The sequence below is a fragment of the Humulus lupulus genome, chromosome 8 (genome assembly GCF_963169125.1).
Source record: "Humulus lupulus chromosome 8, drHumLupu1.1, whole genome shotgun sequence".
In the NCBI taxonomy this organism is placed as follows: domain Eukaryota; kingdom Viridiplantae; phylum Streptophyta; class Magnoliopsida; order Rosales; family Cannabaceae; genus Humulus; species Humulus lupulus.
In genome coordinates this window covers 19,926,596-19,952,863 of record NC_084800.1, presented here as the reverse complement: position 1 = coordinate 19,952,863, position 26,268 = coordinate 19,926,596, and the positions used below count along the sequence as shown (strand labels likewise).

At 44.0% G+C, this 26,268-nt stretch overlaps 1 protein-coding gene and 1 non-coding gene across 2 annotated transcripts; one reads left to right on the top strand and one right to left on the bottom strand.

Annotated features, from left to right (window-relative positions):
• Positions 1–1,026: 1,026 nt before the first annotated feature.
• LOC133795621 (probable xyloglucan endotransglucosylase/hydrolase protein 8) lies at positions 1,027–2,563 on the bottom strand. Its single transcript, XM_062233075.1, has 4 exons — positions 2,234–2,563; positions 1,999–2,099; positions 1,708–1,910; positions 1,027–1,530 (listed from the first exon to the last, which is right to left on the bottom strand). The coding sequence occupies exons 1-4, from the start codon at positions 2,508–2,510 to the stop codon at positions 1,128–1,130; spliced, it is 984 nt and encodes a 327-aa protein (XP_062089059.1). The 5' UTR covers positions 2,511–2,563; the 3' UTR covers positions 1,027–1,127.
• A 2,084-nt stretch (positions 2,564–4,647) lies between these two features.
• TRNAL-UAG (transfer RNA leucine (anticodon UAG)) lies at positions 4,648–4,727 on the top strand. The gene has a single exon. It is a non-coding gene; the product is annotated as a tRNA-Leu (tRNA).
• The last annotated feature ends 21,541 nt before the right edge of the window (positions 4,728–26,268 follow it).

The window sequence follows — 26,268 nt, the reverse complement described above, 5'->3', positions numbered from 1 at the left end:
AGATGGTTGCAATACCCTTTGATGCGTTGAATGTACTGGGCAGCGGTGAGTCCTGATTTTTTTATCGTCTGGAGTTTGCCCCGAATTTCAGAGATTCGCGCCATGGACGAAGATGAGTAGATCTCTTCCAAGGCACTCCAGATTTCGTGTGCTGAGTTGAAGTTGACAATCTCGCCTAACATCGCTTCTGTGAGAGATGAATAAAACCAAGACATAATCAGACGAATGTAACGATTCCATGAGGTATATTCAGGGTTGATAATGGTTGAATCATCGGGAAGAAATTTAGGAGGGCAAAGGTGAGTTCCATTTACAAATCCATCAAGGTCGTAAGCCATAATCACATTGAGTAATTGATTTTTCCAGATGAGATAATTATTCTCATCAAATTTGACAGAAAAGGTTTGATTCATTGAAGGGAAGGAGGATTGAGTATTGGGAGCTGCATCATTGAGGTAGTTGTTTTGATTGTTTTGTGTGACCTGAGTTCGGCCGGTGGAGACTTGGGAGAGATCATGATGTTCAGCCATGGCTCTGATACCATGAAGAGAGGAGAGAAGCAGAGAGTATATTGGGAAAAGTATTCAATTGAATATGCAGCTCATCCATTTACAGTTACAACATTTTGGCTTTATACTCAATACTAAGGCTATAATATAATGACACCTGTACATTAGGTAGTGACTATACTAACTATAATTACAAGACACTAATATGTACATTGAGGACTAACACTACTTATCAAATCAATAGTCTATACCAGCACGACTCGTATAATTTTCCTTTAACAAAAGTTCGTATAACTAAAGGCGAGAATAATTAAGTTATTATCACTCTATTCCTAAACTACAATATACAATGTATAATTAATATATCACAATAAAATAAACAAAATAAATAGTATAAAAGTATTATATATTTCTTAATTTTCATGATCAGTTTCCATTTCTACCTTATGTAATGTTTTTGAGTTTTGATGAAATTATTAGTGCATCTAAAAATAAGATAATAATCGAATTGAGAAAGTGAACAAAAATTAATTAAATAAATATAATAACATGACTCAAATAAGGAGTACAAAATTTAGATGTAGACCCAAAAAAAAAAAAAAAATGAGGACGAATGGATCAATCCCAAGGACTCAAAGAGCATTCCTCAGGGAAAGTTGGGTAACGATCGGTATCTTTGCAATAATCATAAATAACAAGGTTCCTCTGGACCCAAGCATAGTCAAGTTTTTGTGAATCGGATAGGTGCCAAGCTTCGTATTGGTCCCACCAATTTTTGGTGGTGGTGGACACACAAGCCGGGTATGGGTCCTCCCACTGGCATGCATCTACGTTGAATTCCTTATAAGACGACACGAATGGTGCCTTCTTCCAGTCTGTTTTCTCAAGCCCACCTCTTGTAGCCCAATCGTCCGCGTTCCATATGCTCGAGAACAAGTACATGGGCTTCGAATCTGGGAAAAAGTTGTTCTCTTTCCCATTGTTCTTGAACACTCTCACAGCAATTTTATCCACAAAGAACCTGTTTTCAATAACACCATATTTAAAAAAAAAAATGATAGATATCAATAAACATGGAATCCAAACAGTGTCAGTCCACAACCCAATTCATAGAACATGTGTTCGTTTTAGATCTCTTCGAAACTTGGACACAGTTAAAAACTTAAAAAGAGTGAGAGATCTGATAAGAAAAATTTACACGATCTGGTGGCTGTTCCAAAGGACTGAATAAGTATGGAACTCCTCAGTAGGGTCAAACCAAAGCACGTGCCTCATCTCTCGTCCCCCAGTTCCATTTTTGTAAATATTTGTTTGAATGAGATATGGCTGCCCAGTTCTGTTTCCCAAAAACTCAAAATCTACTTCATCTCTCTCTGGCCCTGCTCCATTTTCTGTACACATCTGTAAGTGTAACAGTAACACCACTTTTTTAGTCGTAACATAAACCCCATTTACTAGTGGTAATATTCAGATATTGAAGGCTTCTTACATAGTAAGCCGTAACTACACCGGCAGAGTCACCTCCGACTAACTTTAACTTCATACTGAACCATCCGAATCTGTACTTCTGTTTTGTTTGGAACCCACAACCTATTTCACACCAAATTTAACATCCAACAATATTATCAATCAGAGCATAGTAGGGTATTACTTATAACAAATAATAAGGCCTTTGATCTAAAAGGATTAATAATATTTAGTGTGTGTGAATGTGATTTGTATACCTGTTTCTTTGTCTAGTGATAGATGCCAGATTTGCCCATCTGTTGAGGTTGTGAAATGGTCCTCAGACCACATTATATCGAAATTCTCTTCGAAAGAGGCTTTTGGGTCAGCTGCAGCTTCAGATACAGAACGAGAAGCAGCTATTAGAGCTGCAATGAGAAGAAGAATAGGCATTGGAGAGACCCTTTTGGCCATTTTGGGTGGAATGGCTGAGAAAGCAGAGAATGGGAGCTTCTCAGCTTGATTCCCGGAGTGGAAAGGAGTTGAGTTGTGCATTAAATGGTCACCCCATTTGAAAGTGAATTTTATTATTGTTCTTACAAAGGGTGTAATTGGAAACTAAGTACTTGACTTTCCATTTGAATTGTAGTTTTTAATAATAGATGTACAGTTTTGCCCATTAGTTTTGACAATCTGGTGAGGTTTATTCGTTGGCGGTGTTTTATTTTATATTAGTATATCTGACATAAGAATCATAACATTATCATAAACAGTTTATTTTTTGCTTGCTTTATGAGAGAAGAGAATCACTTCTCTACTTCGAATTCGTGTGTGTTTGTAAATTATGAAATATGAAATCAGCAACCAAAATGAAATTTCATTTGTAACATTTTTAGGTGTGTAATTATATTTTTTTAATAAAAAAAATTGTCTTTATCTGTGCCTAGCTAGCGGGATCCAGTGCTGAGCTTACTTGACAAGTAGGAAAATGAGAATATGGGCTGTCGAGAGTTCCAGAGACTGATGGTGCCAACACCAAGCCGACATGGGCAATTTAGTAATTTACATTCGAATTTATGAAAATATAGATGTCACGGATGAATTTTAAATAAATAACTAAAAAAATTGATAATGAGTTAGATCAGACGAAGCCAGGCTGCCCTCCAATAGGGTTTGACAGAATACAAAATGGGTGTGGGGTCCATATGTTGCATGGTATAACGTGACTGATTCGGCGGTCGGGAAAGCACAAACCTATCGTTGAGCCTTTATTGATAAAAGAAGGTTACACAAGTTAATTACAATTACTTTTTAGTCAAATCCACACCAAAGGCTCTCTTTTCTTTATTAATCTTCTTTATCATCACTAATATTATATGATATATTACATCACTAATATCTAGGCCCGTAACATTAGGTCTATATATGTTTTCATATTTTTCGTGGGCATGCTTTTTGTGAAAATCTAAAAGAAAAATGGTAAAAAGTTGAACACCAAGATAAGTGAAATGAAATCGTTCCCAAATACCAAAACAGAGCTAGTTATTTATTACTCCTAGCTCTCTTGGTAATAAACAATGACCAACATGCGAATCACCATAACCAAGAAAAGAGGATAATTCATAATATGTTTATACATATATATATCTATATTGTTCTACATAGATCATTAAGACCTATAGGATATGAATATTGTTGTAATGAAGTAATTAGATCAATATGGATCATTAATCTAGAGGCCAAGATCGTGCACGTGGACAACTAGCTATCTCATGGACCTTATAAGACTCAGAAGGCGGGACAACTGAGATTTACTTCTGTCAACCATTTAGTTTTAAGTCAAATCATATTGCATTATGCATATAAGATGTACATGTGCTTAAAAATTGTAAGAAAAATCTCTTTGTATATATATAATATAGCTCACCAATTATTTCAATTGCATTTCTCTTCATATGCCAGGCAATCTAATTGTATCTATTTTAAAAAGTGATAGTGTTACCGAGAATTGCCTTGTTAAAAAACATATTTTTACTATTTTGATTGTCATGTTAGGCTAGCAATAATAGAATTGAATAAAAAGAAAAATGATACCATTCATATTGTTGATAATAATTTTATTTTTGGGTTTCATTTGGTGATTATAATTATAGAGATATAGGATTTACACACCACACCTGTCACTCGTCAGAATGACCCCGATCTTGTTTATATATGCAGTATATATATTGTGTCCCCTATCTTTCTAGATCTAGATAGTTAGAAAGGGAAAATTAATAGTTTACAATATAATATAGGTAGTGTTGTTTATTTATTTCTAGTTTTGTATAAATATCATGTAAATTAATTCAATGAAAACCAACCGATCGAGTTAATTTTGTGATTAAACTTAGTAACTATGAGTAGATTTTTTTTTTTGTATAAAGATCTTTATAATTAGTTAATCTTACAACTTAATTATTTTAAGAAATTTGTGAGCAATTAATGGTAAAGTAGCCTGCAAAAGATATGACACACGTTCCTTTGAGAGATGTAGTTTTCTTTGCATTATTATTATTATTAACAGTGAAAAGTAAAAACAAACGGCATGTCGTAAAGATAACGACGCAAACAAAAATATAGGACGAGAAAGAGAAACATTTGTTTGAAAATTAAATAATTATTTATTTTATATTGGAATACAATAACATGTGACAGTTTGGCCGAGTGGTCTAAGGCGCCAGATTTAGGCTCTGGTCCGAAAGGGCGTGGGTTCAAATCCCACAGCTGTCATTCTTTTGTTTTTTTTTCCAAACGGCCCTACGAATGAAAAATATATAAACACCATAACGAGGAGAGCAGCTTCTTATTACTCGCAGGACTAGATGACTATCTACCCTTACATCTGACTAGACTAAGAAAATTATCTGAAGCGTAGTCAAAGAATATATGTTTGTGGACACCTAATATAAAATATGAATGAAGTATTAATGAGATAAAGAAAAAGGTTGTGAAAATATAAAAAAAAAATTAAACTAATAAATATAATTTACAAAAAATGGGAACTTTGAGGCTTCATTTGATTGCTTTAACGAAATGAATGTTAGTGTTGAAAATGAGATATGAGATAAATTTCTCAGTTCAAGAACCTCATATGAATCTCAGTAAATTAAGGATAAATTTAAGAACACAAATCAGTAAGACTAGTTATTAAACAATTAGAAAACGTGAAAGCATAAATCAACACAAGTATATATACTGGTTCAGAACAAGATCAATGTGATCTTGAATCTATTCCAATTTTAGGAACCACCATTTCTTCTTTATTCAATCAACGAAATGAGTACAAGACTTCAATAGAGCTTCTTGGAACAATCTTGAATCAAACTCTCTAAACACTCAATCACACAGGTGTTTTCCTTTTAATCCCTGAGCAAGCACACAGTTGTGCTTCTCAATACAGTTCCCCAAACCCAGCTCTCACAACCTTCACAATACTCAATCTTGATTTCCACACTTGAGCTCTCTCGTCTAATCTGGTTTTTCTGTTGTTTCATCTGTGTAGTGTTCTTCTCTCTTTACTTTTTTTTTTTTGGGAAATTTACAAAAATACATTAACATTAGAAAAATATATGAAAAATACGGTAGCCTACAAAAATACAGAATTTTTATGAAAAACACGGAGGGGAAAAAGTGTAAATACGAAGTGGTAGTTAAATACAATTTTTTTTTTAACAGTTGTTACAAATTCGTAAATATGTGTTTGAGATTCGTAAAAAAAATATTTTTGCAAACAACATTTATAAATATATAACAAAGTTTTACAAATTTGTAAACAAGTTTTATATTTTTGTAAACAACATTTATAAAATAATTATTTGTTATTTTTTTATTTTTGTAACAAAGGTTTACAGAACTAATTTTAATATTTATAAAAATAAGTTGTGAATTTAGTTAACATATTTGTAACAAAAATATATAAAACTAGGTTTGTAACTAAAAGATACAATTTTGTTTTTGTAACTAATATATACAAAAATATTAAATTGCATTAAACAAGTATTATATTTTTTTTAAATTGTAACTACTAATAAAGAAAATTATATTTTTTTAAATATATACTTATTGACGCGGTTCTTCGGCAACAGATAATTAAGAGAAGAAGAGAAAGAGATTAGTACTAAAAGTAGAACCGTCACAGATAGGAAATCTTTGAGGAAAGAACTAGGTGACTCAAGACACGTTTTCAAGTGGTTCGAAGGTTAAAATCCTTCTACTCCACTAGTCAATATTATTGATATTCTCTGGGTAATTGGTTTACAAAGTATATAGTTCTTCAAAGACTATTTTTTCCAATCCCTATCAACTCCCAGGGTCTCCATATTTATAGGAGAAGGCACCTGGAAGTTGGTAGGGAGGTCATCCCGTGACCTTACCATTTGTCATATCAAATCTGTGATATTCATGATTAATTCCTAAACCTGACACACAAGTGTGGTCTAATCAGTATGGAAGGAGATAATGGGCCGCACGGCCCAACCCGTCCGTGGGTGTCTGAATACGCACGTTCCTGCTGCGTGTCCGAGAAGTCAGGGGGATATCGGACACGTGATGGCAGGAATATGCACGTTTATCTTGCGTGTTGACTTCCCATAAGGTCGGAGCTTCCTGAGAAGCTCGCTACCGGAGCAGTTCATAACCCGAGCTTATCCGTCCGTGGCCGTCGGATGTTATTCCCAGCTCCTGGGGCAACAAGCGCGAGCTGGAAACAGGACCCCCTCGAGCTGACAAGGGCCCGTCCTGGAAATAGAGCCTCCGGCCTGTGGGAGCCTCGGACTAAACCATGTTTAGTCCGAGGCTCGTCCTGCTAAACAGCCCGTGGGAAAACCAGGGCGTACATCTGCCCCCCAAGCTCCTGCTCGTGGTCTATGACGTCAGATATGGGAGACCATAGTAGGGGCTTTTAGACTTCCCCCACAACCCTTCGTATTCCATGCTTTTCGTAGGCGTCTGATACGTGGAACGCCGTGGGTGGCGACGGTACACTCTACGAGAACCGCATTAAATGGCCTAGCCTACTGTCCAGCCGTCGTTTCACATTTCGAGTGGAGGGTCTCCCAAGAGCCTTTTGCACGTGATCCTTCCCTTGGATAAAAGGGGGTGGTCATCCCACGCACGGGCCACCTTATCATTCAAAAAAGATTTCCAAATTTCCTTATTCTTTCTCTGGCCTTCCAAAGAACGAAACCCTCATCTCTGCTGTTTTCATCTTCTCCGATCACGAAGCTTAAGCGTACGAGTTCCTTCAAAGCCTCGGAGGCCACCGTACCAACGAAGCTCCTACCAGCGCAGCAACCTCGCTCACCATCCAACCATATACTGTAAGTCTTCTGTCCCTGTTCACTATGAAAGCATGCCACTGTAGCTTAGGTAAAAAAATATTACTGTAGCCACATGCAGGGGTTTTCTGAGCTGCGTGAATACAAAGGGTGACAGCCCTTCTTAGGTTAGGGCATGCCCGCCATGGGACATCGTTTTAGAGTGTGGGTTTCATGGTGTTTCTTCAGGAATGATTTCTGGGTAGGACCTTTAGGAATTTTGGGTGCAAAAACCGGATAGCTTAGGGAATACGCCTCAAAAGCGGTTTTGCCACGCCTTGCCTGTTGAAACTTTCCCCCCAAGGCAATTTTTTACTCTGAGCCCTCTGACACACGAATTCCGAGTAATCTGGGATCTGTTGAGGGCATAGGCGCGTGTTCCTTGGAACGCGTGGCACCACTCTCCACGGGCTGGGCTTACCCCAGCTCGTGTACTTAATATTTGCTTCACTCTCCTGCTTGGGTCGCCTTTTCTAAAGTGTTTTCTTTTGTTCGATAGGCGACCAGATGGCTCCAAAGAGAAATATGCCACAGAAGAACGTGGGAAGTTCGTCTTCCCAACAGGATAAAGGAAAGGCGGTGGTGCCCAGCTCGCCAATTCCTCACTTTGGGCCGGCGGTGGATAAGCAAGCCGAGGTGGCCCCTGACGCGTTTTTCGAGGCGGAGAGAATTGTCTCGAAGATAACCGACCAGGCAAAGATCACCAAAATCTTCCTCAACCACAACATTCCCCTGGGGATGGCCTCCGTGATCGCCCGACCTGCTGCGGATGGGGAGCGGAGCTGCACGCCGCTCGACGAGTCGTTCGCGGCCTGGAGCGGTGAACACTTCAAGGCAGGGGCCTTCCTCCCCCTGGATCAGTATTTTGCTGATTTTTGAACTATGTGGGGTTGGCCCCATTTCAGCTCCCCCCCAACTCATACCGTCTGCTGGCGGGATTGAGGTATTTGTTCCAAAAGCATGAGTGGGAGGTCCCCACTCCTGCTGATATTCTATATTTCTTTTGCCTCAAAGCCAGCCCGGACCAGCGGGGGCGAGGCGACGGGTTCTATTATTTAACCCGCTTCCCTAACACAGCAGCAGTCATCGAGCTGCCGAGCCATCCAAACGACTTCAAAGACCAGTTTTTCATGTCAACTGGGTTCCGCAATTGCGACCATCACTACTTCAATCGTCCTCGTAAGTGATCCTTGATTTAGTTCGCCTTTTAAAGGTTATCTTGTTTTAGCTCCTCCCTTATTCCACTTCTGATTTCAACCAACCTTGCAGCCATTTACGCGAGGACCGGAAAGTCTGTGACCCTCGGGGGTCAATACGATACATTGGCGAACTTGCCACCCAGTGAGAAAGACTACCGCGTGCTCGTGACGGACGAGACGATGGTATTCTGCAAGCTGATTTTCCCAAATCAGACTTTGAATTTGAAAAGGCCCCGGGGGCCTCCCCCAGCTCGCGACAACAGACTGATCGTCGCGGAGGAGGTCGCAGACGACGAAGGCAAGGAGGAAGGTGACGAAGTTCCTCTCGTGATGAACAGGAAGAGGACCTTGGAGGTCGCCCAGGGTATGGGCGAGGAGAGGGTCCAATCCGGAGCAGCCGCGGGTCCTTCCGGCCAAGGTAACCCTTACTTGTTTAAGAATGTAGATAGGGCCACTGCAGACCCCCGGCTGGTTAGGTTCAACCTTAGGCAGCTCGTCCATCGTCACCCAAGGAATCCGGACCTGGACACGCTCTTGCTTCACTGCGTTGACCAGCTCGTGCTGGACAACCAAGAGAGTCGGCCTAAGGGTACCGTAGTAGTAGATAATACCCTAGCCTTTAGGTCGGTCCTTTTTGAGGAGTACGGGACCAACTTACGCACGTGGCCTGCGCTCCAGAGGGGCATCTATGCTCCGGGGATTAGGCAGTACGTAGGAGAGTCCAGCCCTGAGTCAGAGCCGGACCTAGAACCTGCGACAGATCGCGAGATAATCGTCTTAGGCTCCTCCAGCTCGGGGGGTAGGGCTCCCTTAGTATTTGCTTACTTATTGCCTTTGAACCTTTTGTCTATATTTCTGCATGATTGCTTCCTTGTAATAACCATGTTTTTTGTTCTTAGCAGAAGAGATGTCTCAGCCCGGAAATAGTCTGCGGGGCGTTGTGTTCGGCGGGAACCCCTCCGCGGGGCCGAGGCTAAAAAGGCTCCGAGAGTCCAGGAGCTCGGCCGGAGCCTCCACCAAATCCCCGGCTAAAGAGAAGGAGAAAGCCCCTCCATCCCAGGGCGCGGGGGCGATCCTTCCTGTCGCCAGGACAGGACCCATGCCCCCGCCACCCCAACGATCTCCACTAGCCGTCCAGGACGGGGTACGGGAGATCGGGAATCCGGCCACGGCAGTCCCGGATGTGCGCATCCCGGTCGATCACCAGGACCTGGAGAGGATGCCGGAAGCGTTCCGGGGAACGGTGTATGAGTCGGCGAGCTATGCCGTCAGTCATTTCTACAAGCTCAAGGAGAGGGAGCTCCGGGCAATTGAATTAACGAGCCCGGTCCGAGTCATGGAATCTTCGATGGACATGACCTTAACGGTAAACTGTTCCATTCCTTTAAAGCTTTTAACATTCACACGCCGCCCCCTTCCTCTTTTTTTTTTTTTTTTTTTATAGTTAGTTAATTTGTCTTCCCCTTCTTGCAGGGTATTGCTGCCGCGTACAGAGGCATTGCCAGGACCAAGGCCCAGCTCGAGGGTATGGAGGCTGAGCGCCAGACCGCGCTTCAGGAGGCAAAAGACGCGCTGGCGGCCTCCAAAGCCGAACTGAAGAAGATCCGTTCCGAGAACCAAGAGCTTAAAAACTCCCTGACTGCGTCACGGACGGGTCTCGAGGCAGCGAAGACCGAGGCCCAGGCCGCACAGGCCGCCCTGGAAGCCGAGCGGGTCGTTTCGGAGCAGTCCTTACAAGACCTGTTCTATCACTGTTGGTCCCACAATCCGGACGCGGACTTTTCCTTCATGCCCCCGGACCTCTGGGTGTCTTTGCTGCCGCAGCTCCAAGCCCGCCTAAATAAGGAGGCTCCTCCCTCGGAGACTGGAGAGGCCTTTGCCGCGGCAGGGCAGAACGATACCGCGACCTCCAAAAGGCCAGCTGATGGGGCTTAGGATATTTTGTACTCTTTACTTTTACATTGTAATAAAAAAATTTATGAGGTACTCCCACCTCGAGACAATTTGCTTAGCTAGTTTGACATATATATATTTTTATGCATCTGGTTACAATTCATCTTTATTTTTATGAACTTAGTTCGGGTTAACCGTTATCTATATCCTGGGCTTTTTAGAGGAGGGCCACGATCTATAAATTTTAGTTAACTTCTAAGTTTTCTGACCTGGTTAAGACCAGGAACTTATTTTTAAAAAAAAACTTAGTTCGCGTCAACTTTTATCCATATCCCGGGCTCTTTAAAGAAGAACCACGGTCAACAAATTTTTAGTTAACTTCTAAGTTTTGTGACCTGGTTAAAACTAGGAACTTATTTTTAAAAAACTTAGTTCGCGTCAACTTTTATCCATATCCCGGGCTCTTCAAAGAAGAACCACGGTCAACAAATTTTTAGTTAACTTCTAAGTTTTGTGACCTGGTTAAAACCAGGAACTTATTTTTAAAAAACTTAGTTCGCGTCAACTTTTATCCATATCCCGGGCTCTTTAAAGAAGAACCACGGTCAACAATTTTTTAGTTAACTTCTAAGTTTTGTGACCTGGTTAAAACCAGGAACTTATTTTTAAAAAACTTAGTTCGCGTCAACTTTTATCCATATCCCGGGCTCTTTAAAGAAGAACCACGGTCAACAAATTTTAGTTAACTTCTAAGTTTTCTGACCTGGTTAAGACCAGGATAGGACTTAGTTTGTGATAACTCTTATCCATAGATAAAAATTAACACCTAAGTCATTAAGGAGACCTGGTTATATCCAGGTACCAACTTTTAAAAAACTTAGTTCGTGTCAACTTTTATCCATATCCCGGGCTCTTTAAAGAAGAACCACGGTCAACAAATTTTAATTAACTTCTAAGTTTTCTGACCTGGTTAAGACCAGGATAGGACTTAGTTTGTGATAACTCTTATCCATAGATAAAAATTAACACCTAAGTCATTAAGGAGACCTGGTTATATCCAGGTACCATATGCCCCCCAAGTAACTGGGAAAGGGTCTTTCGCGGTTACTTTAAAATTACACTTGTAAATAAAGAGAAACATTTGATTTATATTTATATACGGAAGGTGACCTTCTAAGCCTTACAAATGGATCATTGATAGTATTTCTTTAGGTGGATAGAATTCCAAGTCCGCGGGACCGCCCCTCCATCAAGTCGAGCTAACTTATAAGCTCCCTCTTTGATGACCTCGATGACCTGGTATGGTCCTTCCCAGCTTGGTCCCAAAACCCCATCTTTGGGATCCTTCCGGGCCAGGAAAACTCTCCTCAAGACCAAATCACCGACGCCAAAGGCACGTCTTTTGACCCTAGTGTTGAAGTAGCGAGTGATCTTCTGTTGATAATGGGCGAGCTTGAGTTGTGAATCCTCTCGCCTTTCACCCACTAAGTCTAAGGAGTGGCATAGGAGCTCGTGGTTCCTGTCTTGGTCGTAGGACCGGACCCTGTGTGACAGGACCTTCACCTCCACGGGGAGGACTGCTTCACTTCCAAAGGTTAGGGAGAAAGGAGTGTGACCCGTGGGAGTCCGATGTGAGGTCCTATAGGCCCACAGAACTTGGGGGAGCTGTTCTGGCCAGATCCCCTTTGCCTCTTCTAGCCTCTTCTTGAGGCTTGCCTTCAGAGTTTTATTGACAGCCTCGACCTGGCCGTTCGCCTGGGGATAGGCTTTATTCAGGTCGGAAAAGTCGATACAGGTCCGCCGCTTCCCATTGGGCTTTGGAACTAACACGGGATTGGCAACCCAAACGGGAAATTTGGCTTCGCGGATAAAGCCACATTTTTTGAGCCGGGTCACTTCTTCTTCAAGGGCTTCGGCTCGGGTTATCCCTAAATGCCTCTGCTTTTGAGACTTGGCAGGGACGCTTTTGTCTAGGTGGAGCGTGTGCATGATTACGCTCGGACTGATCCCTATCATGTCCTCGTGTGACCATGCGAATACGTCCAGATTCTTCTTCAGAAACGTAGTTAGCTTCGCCTTTCTTCCATCGCAGAGGTTCTTTTCGAGCTTAACCGTCCGTGACGGGTTTTGTTCATCGATGCTTACCTCCTCGAGCTCTTCAATAGCTTGGAGCTCGGACCTGTCCTCGCCTACTCGGGGGTCAATGTCCTCGCCTAGGGCGAGCTCTTCGCCTTCGGAAATCTGAGGTTTTTCAATCTCGGGAGCCGCCTTGGGTCCCCGAGATTCCTCTTCGTCCTGAACGGCCATCGTCACCTGCCCGGGTTTAGATTTTCCCTTCATGGAAATGCTGTAGCATTCCCTGGCAGCGAGCTGATCGCCCTTGATAGTGCAGATCCCTGTTGAAGTAGGAAATTTCATGGCGAGGTGCCGGACGGAAGTGATAGCCTCGAAAGCAATGAGCGTAGGTCGGCCCAAAATGGCGTTGTAAGCAGCAGAGCAGTCAATGACTACGAATTCGAGTAGTTTGGACACTGTTCGGGACTCGTCTCCTAGGGTGATCACTAGCTCAATCGTCCCTATCGCTGCTGATCCTTCTCTTGAAAAACCATATAGCATCATCGAGGTTGCCTTGAGCTCGGAGACGGTCAGACCCATTTTTTCTACGATGGACCGGAATAGGAGGTTCACCGAGCTCCCATTGTCCACTAACACTCTCCTTACTCTCCGGTTGGCGAGCTGGACTGCTACGACCAAGGGATCGTTATGAGGGAATTGGACATGGCTTGCGTCTTCCTCCGCGAAGATAATCGGTTGTTTCTCTAATCTTTGTTGTTTTGATTGACGCTGTTCCGGGACGAACTCCGCTCCATTGTGGGCCTTCAACTCATTCACATACCTCTTCTGGGCGCCTCTACTCGTGCCAGCCATGTGTGGTCCTCCAGAGATGGTGGAGATCTCCCCCTCGACCGCGGGGGGAAGGACGTCCTGATCTACCCGAAGTCTGGGCCGATTGACTGGGGCATCCGGAGCGGGTCGACTTGCCGGGACCCTATTTCGCGAGTATTGCGCCAATGGACCTGCTCGGATTAGAGTCTCGATTTCATCTTTGAGGTGCCTGCAGTCGTCGATATTGTGCCCGACGTCGTTATGAAAACGGCAGAATTTGGAAGCGTCTCTCTTTCCCTTAGGGTGTTTTAATGGCTCCGGCCTCTTCCAGGGGACTCGCGTAGCGTTGGCCAGGAAAATATTCTCTCTGGTCTGGGTGAGCTCGGTATACGTTGTGAACACGGGCTTGAATTTATCCACGGACTTATTCTTCTTTTGACCATGCTGGCTGTTTTCACCATTTCCTTTTCTTTTGCCGCCACCGGGCTGGTTACTCTGCGTGACGTCGGGAGTCGCCACTACGATCTCTGTTCCCGTCCCAGCGGGCTTCTCGAGGACCTGGCTGGTCCCTGCGGCTGAAGCTTCAGCTTCTTCCAAGTTTATCCACTCTTGGGCTCTGTTAAGGAATTCACTAACCGAGCTGACCCCCCTCCTTTGAATATCCTTCCACAGATCTCCGCCGACCAGGATCCCGGTCCTCATGGCCATGAGTTTGGAGCTGTCGTCAGCGTCTCTGGCTCGAGCAGCGACATTTGCAAATCTGCTCAAGTAGGCTTTTAGCGTCTCACCAGGTTGCTGTCTCACGTTAGCTAGGGAGTCGGCCTGGACCCTGGCGGCCTGAGAGGCGCGGAATGCCCTCTTGAAGTCAGCCGAAAAGGTCTTCCAGGAGCTGATTGACTGCCTTTTACTTTGCTTGAACCACTGCCTGGCAGGTCCAGTTAGGGTGGAAGGAAAGATCAAGCAACGAAGCTCTGGTCCGATGTTATGAGCCATCATTAGGGTGTTGAACATCCCTAAGTGGTCAGACGGGTCTCCATCCCCGTTGAACTTTGACAAGTGGGGCATCCGAAAGCCAGAAGGGTATGCCGTTGCTGCTATATTGGGGGCGAAGAGTTCCATCTCATCCCCTGAATCATATTCGTCTTTTTCCTTTTCCGATAGGAGCTTCTTCATCAGCTCCTCCATCTGAGTTAAGCGCTCTAGGGTTTTGTCCTGAGATCCTGGGTTATTCCGGAGCTGTTCAACAGCTCCGGACCCGTTGTACATATTAGGCGGGTTGTTGCCCCTCCTATCTTGAGATAGGTCATTTGGGGCATTCCCGCCGTTACGTACTTCGGATCGGACCCCAACTGAGTGGGCCTGGCTATCATCCCTAACTCGATCCTCTCTGTGAGAGTTGAGGCGATCTCGAAGGTCGCCTCCCTGGGTAGTATGGTGACTTTGTGCTGAACTTAGCCGCTGGCGCAGGTCTCCTCCCGAAAGATCACTCCGTGCACTGCCGGTCCAGTGACTCCTGCTGGACAGACTCGGAGTGCGTCTTTGGCGGCCATGACCTGATCCTTCCTCCGGCACCCTGCCGCGCCAGGAGGGTCCAGCTGACGGCGGGCCCCTCCTGCTATTCCCGTAGGTCGGGATGTCTCGGATGGGCTGAGGAGACGGATATCTGATGGGAGAAGGAGGATGCCTGACCGGAGAGGCGATCCTAGTGCCGTCAGGACGGACTAAATTAGGTGGGGGCCTCTCGGCTCTGCCAGCTTGCTGGTTTCGCGCTGAGCGAGCTGGACGAGGAACTGGACGTTCTTCGGGGACGGGCCGACGCCTCCGGATCTCCTCGGCCCTTCTTTGGGAATTTCCTCGATCTCTTCTGGGCGTCCTCGAGGAAGGCTGAGAGCTAAGGGTTGACGTCCTAACCGAACGGCTGTACTGCTGCTGTTCGGTCCGAGGCATTTCCCTGACGTTCGCCTCTTGATGGTGTGATGAAGGGGTGGAGTTGACTGCAGGAAGTCTACTCGAACGGCTATGCCTGGATCGATTACTCCGACGAGACTTAGGAGCCTCGCCTTGCCTCTCTCCAACGTTACCGTTGGTTGTGAGAGGGGGTAGTCGGCTCAGAATATCCTGGATTTGCTGACCAGCTGCTGCTAATTGGCTCCTCAGCTGAGCGTTCTCCATCTCCACCGCAGTGTAATAACATGGATTCGGATTAGGCGGCCGGGGCGCTGAACTACCAGTGTCGTCTTGGCCCGTCGGCTGCTTCCCTGGCCTCTGCTGGACTTCAGGAACTTGCTCATCAGGGAGGGCAACATGGCGGGCCTCCTGCCCATCATGCTGTTCTGTCTCGTTGCCATGTTTGGATCGAGTGGTCACCATAGTTGTATGTTTGTGGTAGTACTAATTGGACTTGCTCTCAATGAAAGCACCAAACTGTTGACGCGGTTCTTCGGCAACAGATAATTAAGAGAAGAAGAGAAAGAGATTAGTACTAAAAGTAGAACCGTCACAGATAGGAAATCTTTGAGGAAAGAACTAGGTGACTCAAGACACGTTTTTAAGTGGTTCGAAGGTTAAAATCCTTCTACTCCACTAGTCAATATTATTGATATTCTCTGGGTAATTGGTTTACAAAGTATATAGTTCTTCAAAGACTATTTTTTCCAACCCCTATCAACTCCCAGGGTCTCCATATTTATAGGAGAAGGCACCTGGAAGTTGGTAGGGAGGTCATCCCGTGACCTTACCATTTGTCATATCAAATCTGTGATATTCATGATTAATTCCTAAACCTGACACACAAGTGTGGTCTAATCAGTATGGAAGGAGATAATGGGCCGCACGGCCCAACCCGTCCGTGGGTGTCTGAATACGCACGTTCCTGCTGCGTGTCCGAGAAGTCAGGGGGATATCGGACACGTGATGGCAGGAATATGCACGTTTATCTTGCGTGTTGACTTCCCATAGGGTCGGAGCTTCCTGAGAAGCTCGCTACCGGAGCAGTTCATAACCCGAGCTTATCCGTCCGTGGCCGTCGGATGTTATTCCCAGCTCCTGGGGCAACAAGCGCGAGCTGGAAACAGGACCCCCTCGAGCTGACAAGGGCCCGTCCTGGAAATAGAGCCTCCGGCCTGTGGGAGCCTCGGACTAAACCATGTTTAGTCCGAGGCTCGTCCTGCTAAACAGCCCGTGGGAAAACCAGGGCGTACAATACTAATTTATATAAGCATAAATATTTATTTAATATCAATAATTATATTCATTTTAAATATTTATAAGTAAAATAAAATAATTTATAATTATTATTATTAACATATAAAAAGTATGGGATGAACTAAAATTAGTAACGAGAAAAAAACAAAAGAAAAAAAAAACAAAAATGTAAAGAATGGAAAGAGAAGAGTATTATATAAATATATTATATATGTATAATACAGAATGGAAAAAATATATATGTATTATATAAATATATATAGATATTTATTTATATATAGATAATATATTAGTTTAAGGATATTGGAATTGACAGTGTTGACGCGGTTCTTTGCCAACAGGTAATTAAGAAAATAAGAGGAAGGGATTAGTGCTTATGTTGAACCGAAATAGATGAATGATCTTTTTTAGAAATGGGCTTGTTGACACGGTTATTCGCCAATAGGTAATTAAGAAATGAAGAGAAAGGGATTAGTGATAAATGTGAACCGAAACAGATATAAGATCTTAGAAAAAGAAAGAGGTGACACAAGACACGTTTTTTTGAGTGGTTCAAAGGTTAAAATCCTTCTACTCCACTAGTCAGTATTATTGCTTTATACTGGATATTTGATTACAGGGCCTTTTTTACAATAGAGCATCCAACTCTTATTAAGTCTCAGGGGCTCCATATTTATAGGAGAAGGCACCTGGGAGTTGGTAAGAAGGTCATCCCGTGACCTTCTTACCTATCACATCAACTCTTGTGACATTCATGATTAATTCCTAAACCTGACACATAAGTATGGTCAAATCGATAGGTAAGGAGATAATGGGCCGCACGGCCCAACCCAGTCGTGGGTGTCTAAATATGCACGTTCCTGCTGCGTGTTCGAGAAGTCAGGGGCATATCAGACACGTGATGTCTGATATATGCACGTTTACCTTGCGTGTGTTGACTTTGCAAAGGGTCATAGCCTCCATACTCAGTTCGTACCGCGAGCTGGATACCTAACTCGACCATAGGCCTTCAGAATCCGGGGTCAAGTCTTGGGCAATCTTGGCGAACCCTTGAGTTTCCTTGAGCTAAGGAGGTACGACCTAATGACAGAAGCTTCGGTCTATGGGATGTCCATGAGATAATTATGATTAGGCCGCAGCTCCGCTCGCTAACCAGCCCGTGGGAAAAACAGGGCGTACATATGCCCCCCAAGCCCCTGCTCGTGGTATGCCACGCCGGGTAAGACCACAGTAGGGGCTTTTAGGCTTCCCCATGAACTCTTCATATTCCCCTTCTTACGCAGGCGCCTGATACGTGGAACATCGTGGTTGGTGACGGTACGTCTTACGAGAACTGCATTTAATGGCCTAGCCTATGCCCAGCCGTCGTTTCGTATTTCGAGTGGAGGGCCTCGGATCCCTCACCAGGGCCATCCAACGGCCCTCTACACGTGACCCTTCACGTATATAAAAAAGGGGTGGCCACCCTACGCATGGGCCACCCTTTCATTTGAAACTTTTCCGAATTTCTCTTCTTCTTCTCTCTTCATTTCAGACGAAAAAACCCTATTCTCCGTGACTGCTATACTCAGCGTTCAAGAGGCTCAGACGCAAGGATTTCTTCAAAGCTTTGGAAGTCGATACTCCGACGAAGCTTTCACCCAGGCAATACCTTCATCCACCTCCCAGTCAAACACTGTAAGTTTCCTGACCATGTGTGTTTTGAAAATATATTTCACTGTAGCTTAGGTAAATATTTTACTGTAGCCGCATGCATGGTTGTATTGGGTTTTTTGGATATGGAGGGTGAAAGCCCCTTTTTAGGCTAGGGTATTTTTGCTGTAGGAAATCATTTAAGAGTATGGTTTACAGGATGCTTTTCCTGGGAAAAATTTATGGGTAGGAGTTTTGGAACTTTTGGGTGCAAAACCGGGTAGCTTAGAGAACACGCTTCACAGGCGGTTTTGCAATTTTTACCTACTGAAACTTTCCCCCCAAGGAAAATTCTATCCTGACCCTCCTGACACGAATTCCAAGTAATCGGGGATCTGTTGGGAGAACAGGCGCGTGTTCATCGAACCGCGTGGTCCCACTCTCCACGGGCTGGGCTTACCTCAGCTCGTGCAAATAACATTTGATTTTTCCTCACGCTTGGGTCGCCTTTTCTGAAATGTTTTCTTTTGTTCGTTAGGCGACCAGATGGCACCGAAAAGGAACGCTCCCAAGAAGACCGTCAGCAGCTCGGCCTCACAGCAGGACAAAGGAAAGGCGGTGATGCCGGACTCCCCAATCCCCACCTTTGGGCCGGCGGTGGAGCAGGAGGTCGAGGTCGCCCCCGATGCCTTCTTTGAGGCGGAGAGGATCGTCTCAAAGGTCACCGACCAGACGAAGATCAACAAAATATTTCTCTCCCACAACATCGCCCTGGGGAGAGCATCCGTGGTGGCCCGACCTGCCGCAGAGGGCGAGCGGAGCTGTGCGCCGCTCAACGAATCGTTCGCGGCCTGGAGCGGCGAACATTTTAAGGCGGGGGCCTTCCTCCCGCTGGATCAGTATTTTGCTGATTTCCTTAATTACGTGGGGTTGGCCCCATTTCAGCTCCCCCCCAACTCTTACCGCTTGCTGGCGGGGTTGGAATACTTGTTTCAGAAGCACGAGTGGGAGGTCTCCACTCCTGCGGACATCTTATACTTTTTCTGCCTCAAGGCCAACCCGGATCAGCGGGGGCGAGGCGACGGGTTTTACTACTTAACCCGATTTCCCAATACGGCTGCGGTCATCGAGCTGCCCAGCCACCCCAACGACTTCAAGGACCAGTTCTTCATGTCGACGGGGTTCAGGAATTGCGAGCTCCACTACTTCAATCGTCCTCTTAAGTGTCTTTTCTCCTTAGCTCGTAAGTTAAGTGTCGTTTTTGCTCCTCCCACATCCTTTTTTGACTTAGACCAATCATGCAGCCATCTTCGCGAGGACAGAGAAATCTGTGACCCTCGGGGCCCAATATGAGACACTGGCGAGCTTGCCCCCCAGTGAGAAAGATTACCTCGCGCTCGTAACGGACGAGACGATGGTGGCCTGCAAGCTGATTTTCCCAAATCAGACTTTGAACCTCAGGAGTCCCCGGGGGCTTCCCCCAGCTCGCGACACCAGACCCATCATCATGGAGGAGGTCGCGGAAGACGAGGATGAGGAGGACGAGGGCGACAGAGTTCCCCTCTTGAGGAATAGGAAGCGGACCTTGGAGGTCATCTCGGGGATGAGCGAGGAGAGGATCCAATCCGGAGCAGCCGCGGGTCCTTCTGGCCAAGGTAACCCTTATATGTTTAGGAGTCTAGATAGGGCCACAGCAGACCCCCGGCTGGCTAGGTTCAATCCTAGGCAGCTCGTCCATCGTCACCGAAGTGATCCGGACTTGAACACAACCCTCCTCCATTGCGTCGACCGGCTTGTGTTGGACTACCAAGATAGCCGGCCTAGGGGTACCGTAGTAGTAGATAACACCCTAGCCTTTAAGTCGATCCTATTCGAGGAGTATGGGACCAACCTTCACACATGGCCATCACTCCGGAGGGGTGTCGTAGCCCTGGGGATTAAGCAATATGTAGAGGAATCTAGCCTTGAGTCAGACCCGGACCCAGAACTTGCGCCAGCTCGGGAAGTAATCGACTTAGATTCTTCTTCTAGCTCGGGGGGTAGGATTCCCTTAGTACACATACTTGAATTTTTCTTTACCCCTTCGCTTTTGTTTTTGCATGATCATTAATTCTCGTACTAACCATGTTTTTGCTTTGGCAGAAGAGATGTCTCAGCCCGAGGAGAGCCTGCGAGGTGCGGTCTTCGGAGGGAACGCTGCCGCTGGGCCAAGGACGAAGAGGCTCCGGACGTCCAAGAACGCCGCCGAGACCCCCACCAAGTCCCCTGCGAAGGAGAAGGATCAAGCCCCAACTGCACAGGTCGCGGGAGCGGTCCTTCCTGCTGCAGGGGGAAGAAATATGCCTCCTTCGGCTCCGCGAGCTCCACTCGCTGCCCGGGACGCAGGAACGGAGGTCAGGACTTCGGCCATCGTACCCTCGGATGTACGCATCCCAATCAATCCCCAAGACCTGGAGAAGATTCCTGAGGCCTTTCGGGGAACGGTATATGAGTCGGCGAACTATGTTGTCAGCCACATATACAAGTTCACCGAGAAGGAGCTCCGGGCCATCGAGACAATGAGCCCGGTGGGCGTGCTGGAGTCTTCCCTAGGCATGGCCATGACGGTAAGCTAACCTTACCCTTTTTGTGGTTTTTTACATTGTCATGTTTTGCCCTGCTTTTTTCTAAGGCAATTGTTTTTCCGTCTTCGCAGAGCGTTGTCGCCCTTCATCGGAGCATCATCAGGACCAAAACTCAGCTCGGGGACATGAGGGACGAGCATCAGACTACCTTGCAAGCGGCCAAGGATGCCCTGGCGGCCTCGTAGGTCGAGCTGGAGAAAACTCGTTCGAAGGTCCAAGAGCTCGAGACCTCCCTTGCCACCTCAAGGACGGACCTAGACGCCGCGAAGACTGAGGTCCAGGTCGCCCAGGCTGCCCTAGAGGCCGAGCGGACAACTTCGAAAAAGTCCATGGAAGATCTGTTCTACCATTGCTAAGTCTACAATCCAGATGCAAACTTCTCTTTCATGTCAACGAGTCTCTGGGCGCGCTTGCTGGTGAAATTCCAAGCTCGCCTTGATAAAGAGGCGCCCTCGGAGACCGGGGAAGGCTCTGGCGCCGCCGAGCAAGGCGAGACGGCGACCTCCAAGGGACCACCTGGCGGAGCTTAGGGCGTTTCTTTTCTTTTGGCCCCCCAATATTTTTTAAATAATTTTTATGTAACCTTTGCATGAGGTGCTTTCACCTCGAGACAATTTGCTTTAACGCTTTTAATTGATCTTCTCCTTTTTGCCTTTACGCATTTCGGCTACAATTTTTTGAAAAACTTAGTTTATGCTGATCTTTTTCCATACCTCGAGCTCTTTAGGGAGAACAACGATCCATAGATTTAAACCAACTTCTGAGTTTTATGATCCGTTTAGGACCAGGAACTTAGTTTGAAAACTTAGTTCGCGTTAACTTTTATCCATATCTCGAGCTCTTTAAGAAGAACAACGATCAATAGATTTAAATCAACTTCTAAGTTTTATGACCCGGTTAAGACCAGGAACTTAATTTGAAAACTTAGTTCGCTTTAACTTTTATCCATATCTCGAGCTCTTTAAGAAGAACAACGATCAATAGATTTAAATCAACTTCTAAGTTTTATGACCCGGTTAAGACCAGGAATGTAACGCCCTACTACCTTAGAGTCGTTACCAAGTGAGTTTTAAGACAAAACAGTGCAATGAACTCGCTAACCGAGGTTTTTAAAACAAAAGTGTGACTAATAAAAAGTTAAGGCTGTAATCATTGAAAATGCGTCGTTTCATTAAAAAACTTCTAGTATTAAACACTTGGGATCCCAAAATAAGGTTTGAAAACTATTTACATCATGAAATGAGTTTACAGTTGATTAATTATAAAATCATAGATTATTACAGCCATTTCTCGAATAAACCCCCAACCAAAGTAGTCGGGCAGGCCAAACATGTACGCGTCGCTTCACGCTCTCCGTACTCAAGGCTGGTTGACTCAATCTATGCCCTTACCTGCAACACAGAGCACCCGTGAGCCGAAGCCCAGCAAGAAAACTCATGCAATACATAACATATGCAAAATATACAGTTAATCATATCAGATAGTCCACATATAAACAAGTCAACCATTAGACTAAGCAAACACGGCCATGCCGCCCCAGAAGCCTTACCAAAGCCTGGGGTCTCGGTCCTCACCGTAGGGATATCACATGTATCCACTGGGTCCTACCCTGACTATAAGCATCCCCATGTGCTAAGTGTTACTTCCGGCCCCACTGCCGTTCTCGGCTCCGCGCCGTATCATTCCACTATAATCACATATAGTATAACTTAAACAACATTCAAACAAATATCAATTCATTTAAGTCTACACCCTAACACGTAATGAAAATTATAGGGCCGTGCCCTGCAATCATCTCATCATGCAATATAGGGTCGTGCCCCGCAATCACACTATGGGCCCATGCCCCATCCTACGGGTGTTATAGTTTTCTTACCTGTCGATTTGATAGCTTAGATCACCTGACTCCTTGAGCACGATCCCACTCAAGCCTTAGCGCACACCTAGGCACAAACATAGGTCAAAGTCAACACCGAACCCCAAGTCCAAATACCTAGCCTCGGGACCACTCCCGAGCCCCCCGGGAAGTCCTAGATCCCCAAAACAAAGTGGCGGAATCGAGCCCCAAACCCTAGGTCAAAATCCCTCATCAAAAACCCAAAAATCCACTTCTGTGAACAGTGCAGCGCTCTAAAGAGGGCGCTGTAGCGCTACAAGCAGAAACACTCCCCCCCAGAACAGGGGCTAGCGCTACAGCGCCCATTGACTAGCGCTGTAGCGCTAGTTGCAGCCCATCAGAACCCAAAATCGCTTCTTGCGATTTCCTTCAACCATTTCAACACCAAACTTGTCCAAACCTTTTTCAAACCCAAAATCAAGCTTATAAACACCTCACACTCATCCCAAGAACTCAAAACCCAAGCACATTCAACCCAAATCTCAAAATTCACCATGATCAACCCTAAAACCAGAAATTCAGTCAACAACAAAGTTGAGGGCTTAGAATTCTTACCAATGATGCAAATTTCGACCTTGATTCAACCCTAGACCTCCTTAGCTTGTTCATCCTCAAAGCTTGCCCAGAAATTCCCTAAAATTTCCCATCAACTCAGCTCAACCATCAAAACCCTTAAAACTGAAATCTCTAAAAACTTACCTCAAAAGTTGATGTGTTCTTGCTAATCCTTGCCAAATCTTCAAGTGTAACCTTAAGATCCTTGATGCTCAGCCTATCCTAGCTCCCCACTGAGCTTTGCTCCAAGAAAAATGGAGAGGAATGGTGCAAGAATGCACAAACCGATCCTTGAGAAAAACCTCTCTGTTTTCTCTCTTTTCTTTCTTTCCTTTTTCTTTCTTTTCTTTCTTTCCCTCCACAGCCAACACACTTTCTCTATAAATCCCACTAAGTGTAAAGCCTTATTTAATCTATCTCCAAAAAGCCAAATGACCAAAATGCCCACCTTATTAATTCTAAATCCTTTTGTCCAAATAGGGCCATTTTAGTCATTTCACCCAATTCCCGCTAATCCTCAAGTGTCTCTAATATTTTCCCGTTGCTTCCCAACACCTGATAAATCACCAAAACAATATTCCTCGATATCAAAATAAACGCCAATAAACTCAACAGAGCCTATTTATACCCCAGGCTCGCCCCGAATCGGGTACAAATTCCCGCCATCACTTACCGCTAGCCTGCTCACTGGGATCGCCTCGAGTCACAAATCACAGATACATCCACATCACAATGTGGTCTCAACAATCATCACATATCAATGCAGATATGCCCAACATGGCCAAAATTACAGTTATGCCCTTCTAACACGATCCGGGCCTACATGCATACTAATATACATAGTCATGCATCTCAGATAATCAAATAGTCATATAACATGCTTTAAATCATAACCATGCATTTAACTCATAAAATCACACATAAATCCCATCATGCCCTCTTGGCACGCTAATCAAGGCCCTTAAGCCTTATTAGCTATTTTGGGTCGTTACAAGGAACTTAATTTGAAAACTTAGTTCGTGTTAACTTTTATCCATATCTCGAGCTCTTTAAGAAAAACAACGACCAATAGATTTAAATCAACTTCTAAGTTTTATGACCCGGTTAAGACCAGGAACTTAATTTGAAAACTTAGTTCGTGTTAACTTTTATCCATATCTCGAGCTCTTTAAGAAGAACAACGATCAATAGATTTAAATCAACTTCTAAGTTTTATAACCCGGTTAAGACCAGGATAGGACTTAGTTAGCGTTAATCCTTATCAATATCTCGCGTTTTTTAAGAAAAACAACGGTCAATCGATATGAATCAACTTCTAAGTCATTAAGGAGACCTGGTTATATCCAGGTACCATGTGCCCCCCAAGTAACTGGGAAAGGGTCTTTTGTGGTTACTTTAGATTACACTTGAAAACATGTACAAATATAAACAAAAAGCTGATTCTCATTGCTTCATACACAAAAAAAAGTGGCCTTCCAGGCCTTACAAGTGAATCATTGATAATATCTCTTCAACTGGATGACGTTCCAAGTTCGTGGGACTGCCCCTCCATCGAGCCGAGCTAATTTGTAAGTTCCTTCTTTAATGACCTCGGTGATTTGATATGGCCCTTCCCAGTTCGGTCCTAATATTCAGTCTTTGGGATCCTTATCAGCCAAGAAAACTCTCCTGAGGACCAGGTCGCCAACGCTAAAGGCGCGTTTTTTGACTTTTGAGTTGAAATAACGAGTGATTTTTTGTTGGTAATGTGCGAGTTGGAGTTGCGAATCTTCTCGTCTTTCATCAACCAAGTCAAGGGAAGCGCTAAGTAGCTCGTGGTTGCGATCCTGGTCATATGCCTGGACTCTATGCAAAAGTACCTTAATCTCTACAGGGAGGACTGCCTCGCTCCCAAACGTTAGGGAGAAACACTACAAGAAAAAATGCTTTTAATAACACCAAAAATGTGTTATCAGAACCTACGATAACACTTTATGATGTGTTAAGACAGACTATGTTATCGTAGGTCAGGGTACTTTACATAACACTTTATCAGTGTTATACAGATGTGTTATTGTACAGTCAACGATAACACAATTTATGTGTTATTTTAATATATAAATAAGTGTTGAATTATGTTATTTATAGTCGATACTATAACACTTTTTTTGTGTTATCCTACACTTTAGTATAACACTTTTTTTGTGTTATCCTACACTTTAGTATAACACTTTTTTTGTGTTATCCTACACTTTAGTATAACACTTTTTTTGTGTTATACTACACTTTAGTATAACACATGTGTTATATTAGCTTAGAGAAACATAATCTTTTTTTACTTACACAAAACTAGGAAAACAAATATGAAAGTTGAAGCCAAATAAGGTAACATAAATAGATTTTTATTAATTACTCAAATGTAATTACAATATTTAGTCTACTAGTCTAGGCTTAAGAAATCATATTACAACATAATTTATGCCCAATTCAGATTCCTTTATCACTAAATACAAAACAAGAAATGTATACAAAAATTAGTGAAATACATTCTTCCATTCTAAAGGCCTTAACTACAAATATTGTCAAAAATTGCTCCAAAGAAATCATCTCAATATACCTGCACATTGTAAAAAAAAAGTCATTTTATTATTAAGAACATAAGTAACCATCAGGGCATCAAGTATGGTGTTAAATCTCACATTTGCGCCTGTACCACAATAGATAAAGAGCCATCATTAACCAAAACAAATTAAGGATTTAAATCAAGGAAAAGGCACTACTCACAAAAAATGATGTAATAAACAAGCATGATACTAGCAGCTATATTTAACAGTGAGGAATGGCCAAATGGAACATCAAAAAGTCTTCCAAATATCCATTTTATCGGTATTGCACTTTAAATAAAGGCACATTTAACAAACATAATAATTATGCAATTTAAACCTAATTGAATATTTACTTCTATAAAATAATAATATTGTCTCAATAATCAGATGTTACTATAATCCCCACAGTTCTTTACCATTGTTTCTAATAACTATAGAACTCGAATTAATTCAACAAACCAGTTAGAAAAGATTGACCACA

Bases quoted from the DNA above. Each gene is read 5' to 3' on its own strand.
- LOC133795621 (XM_062233075.1), bottom strand. From the start codon at position 2,510: ATGCACAACTCAACTCCTTTCCACTCCGGGAATCAAGCTGAGAAGCTC. The intron at 1,911-1,998 runs GTAAGAAGCCTT...TTACACTTACAG, and splicing joins GTGTAGTTACGGCTTACTAT to ATGTGTACAGAAAATGGAGC. The intron at 1,531-1,707 runs GTAAATTTTTCT...TATTGAAAACAG, and splicing joins TGGAACAGCCACCAGATCGT to GTTCTTTGTGGATAAAATTG.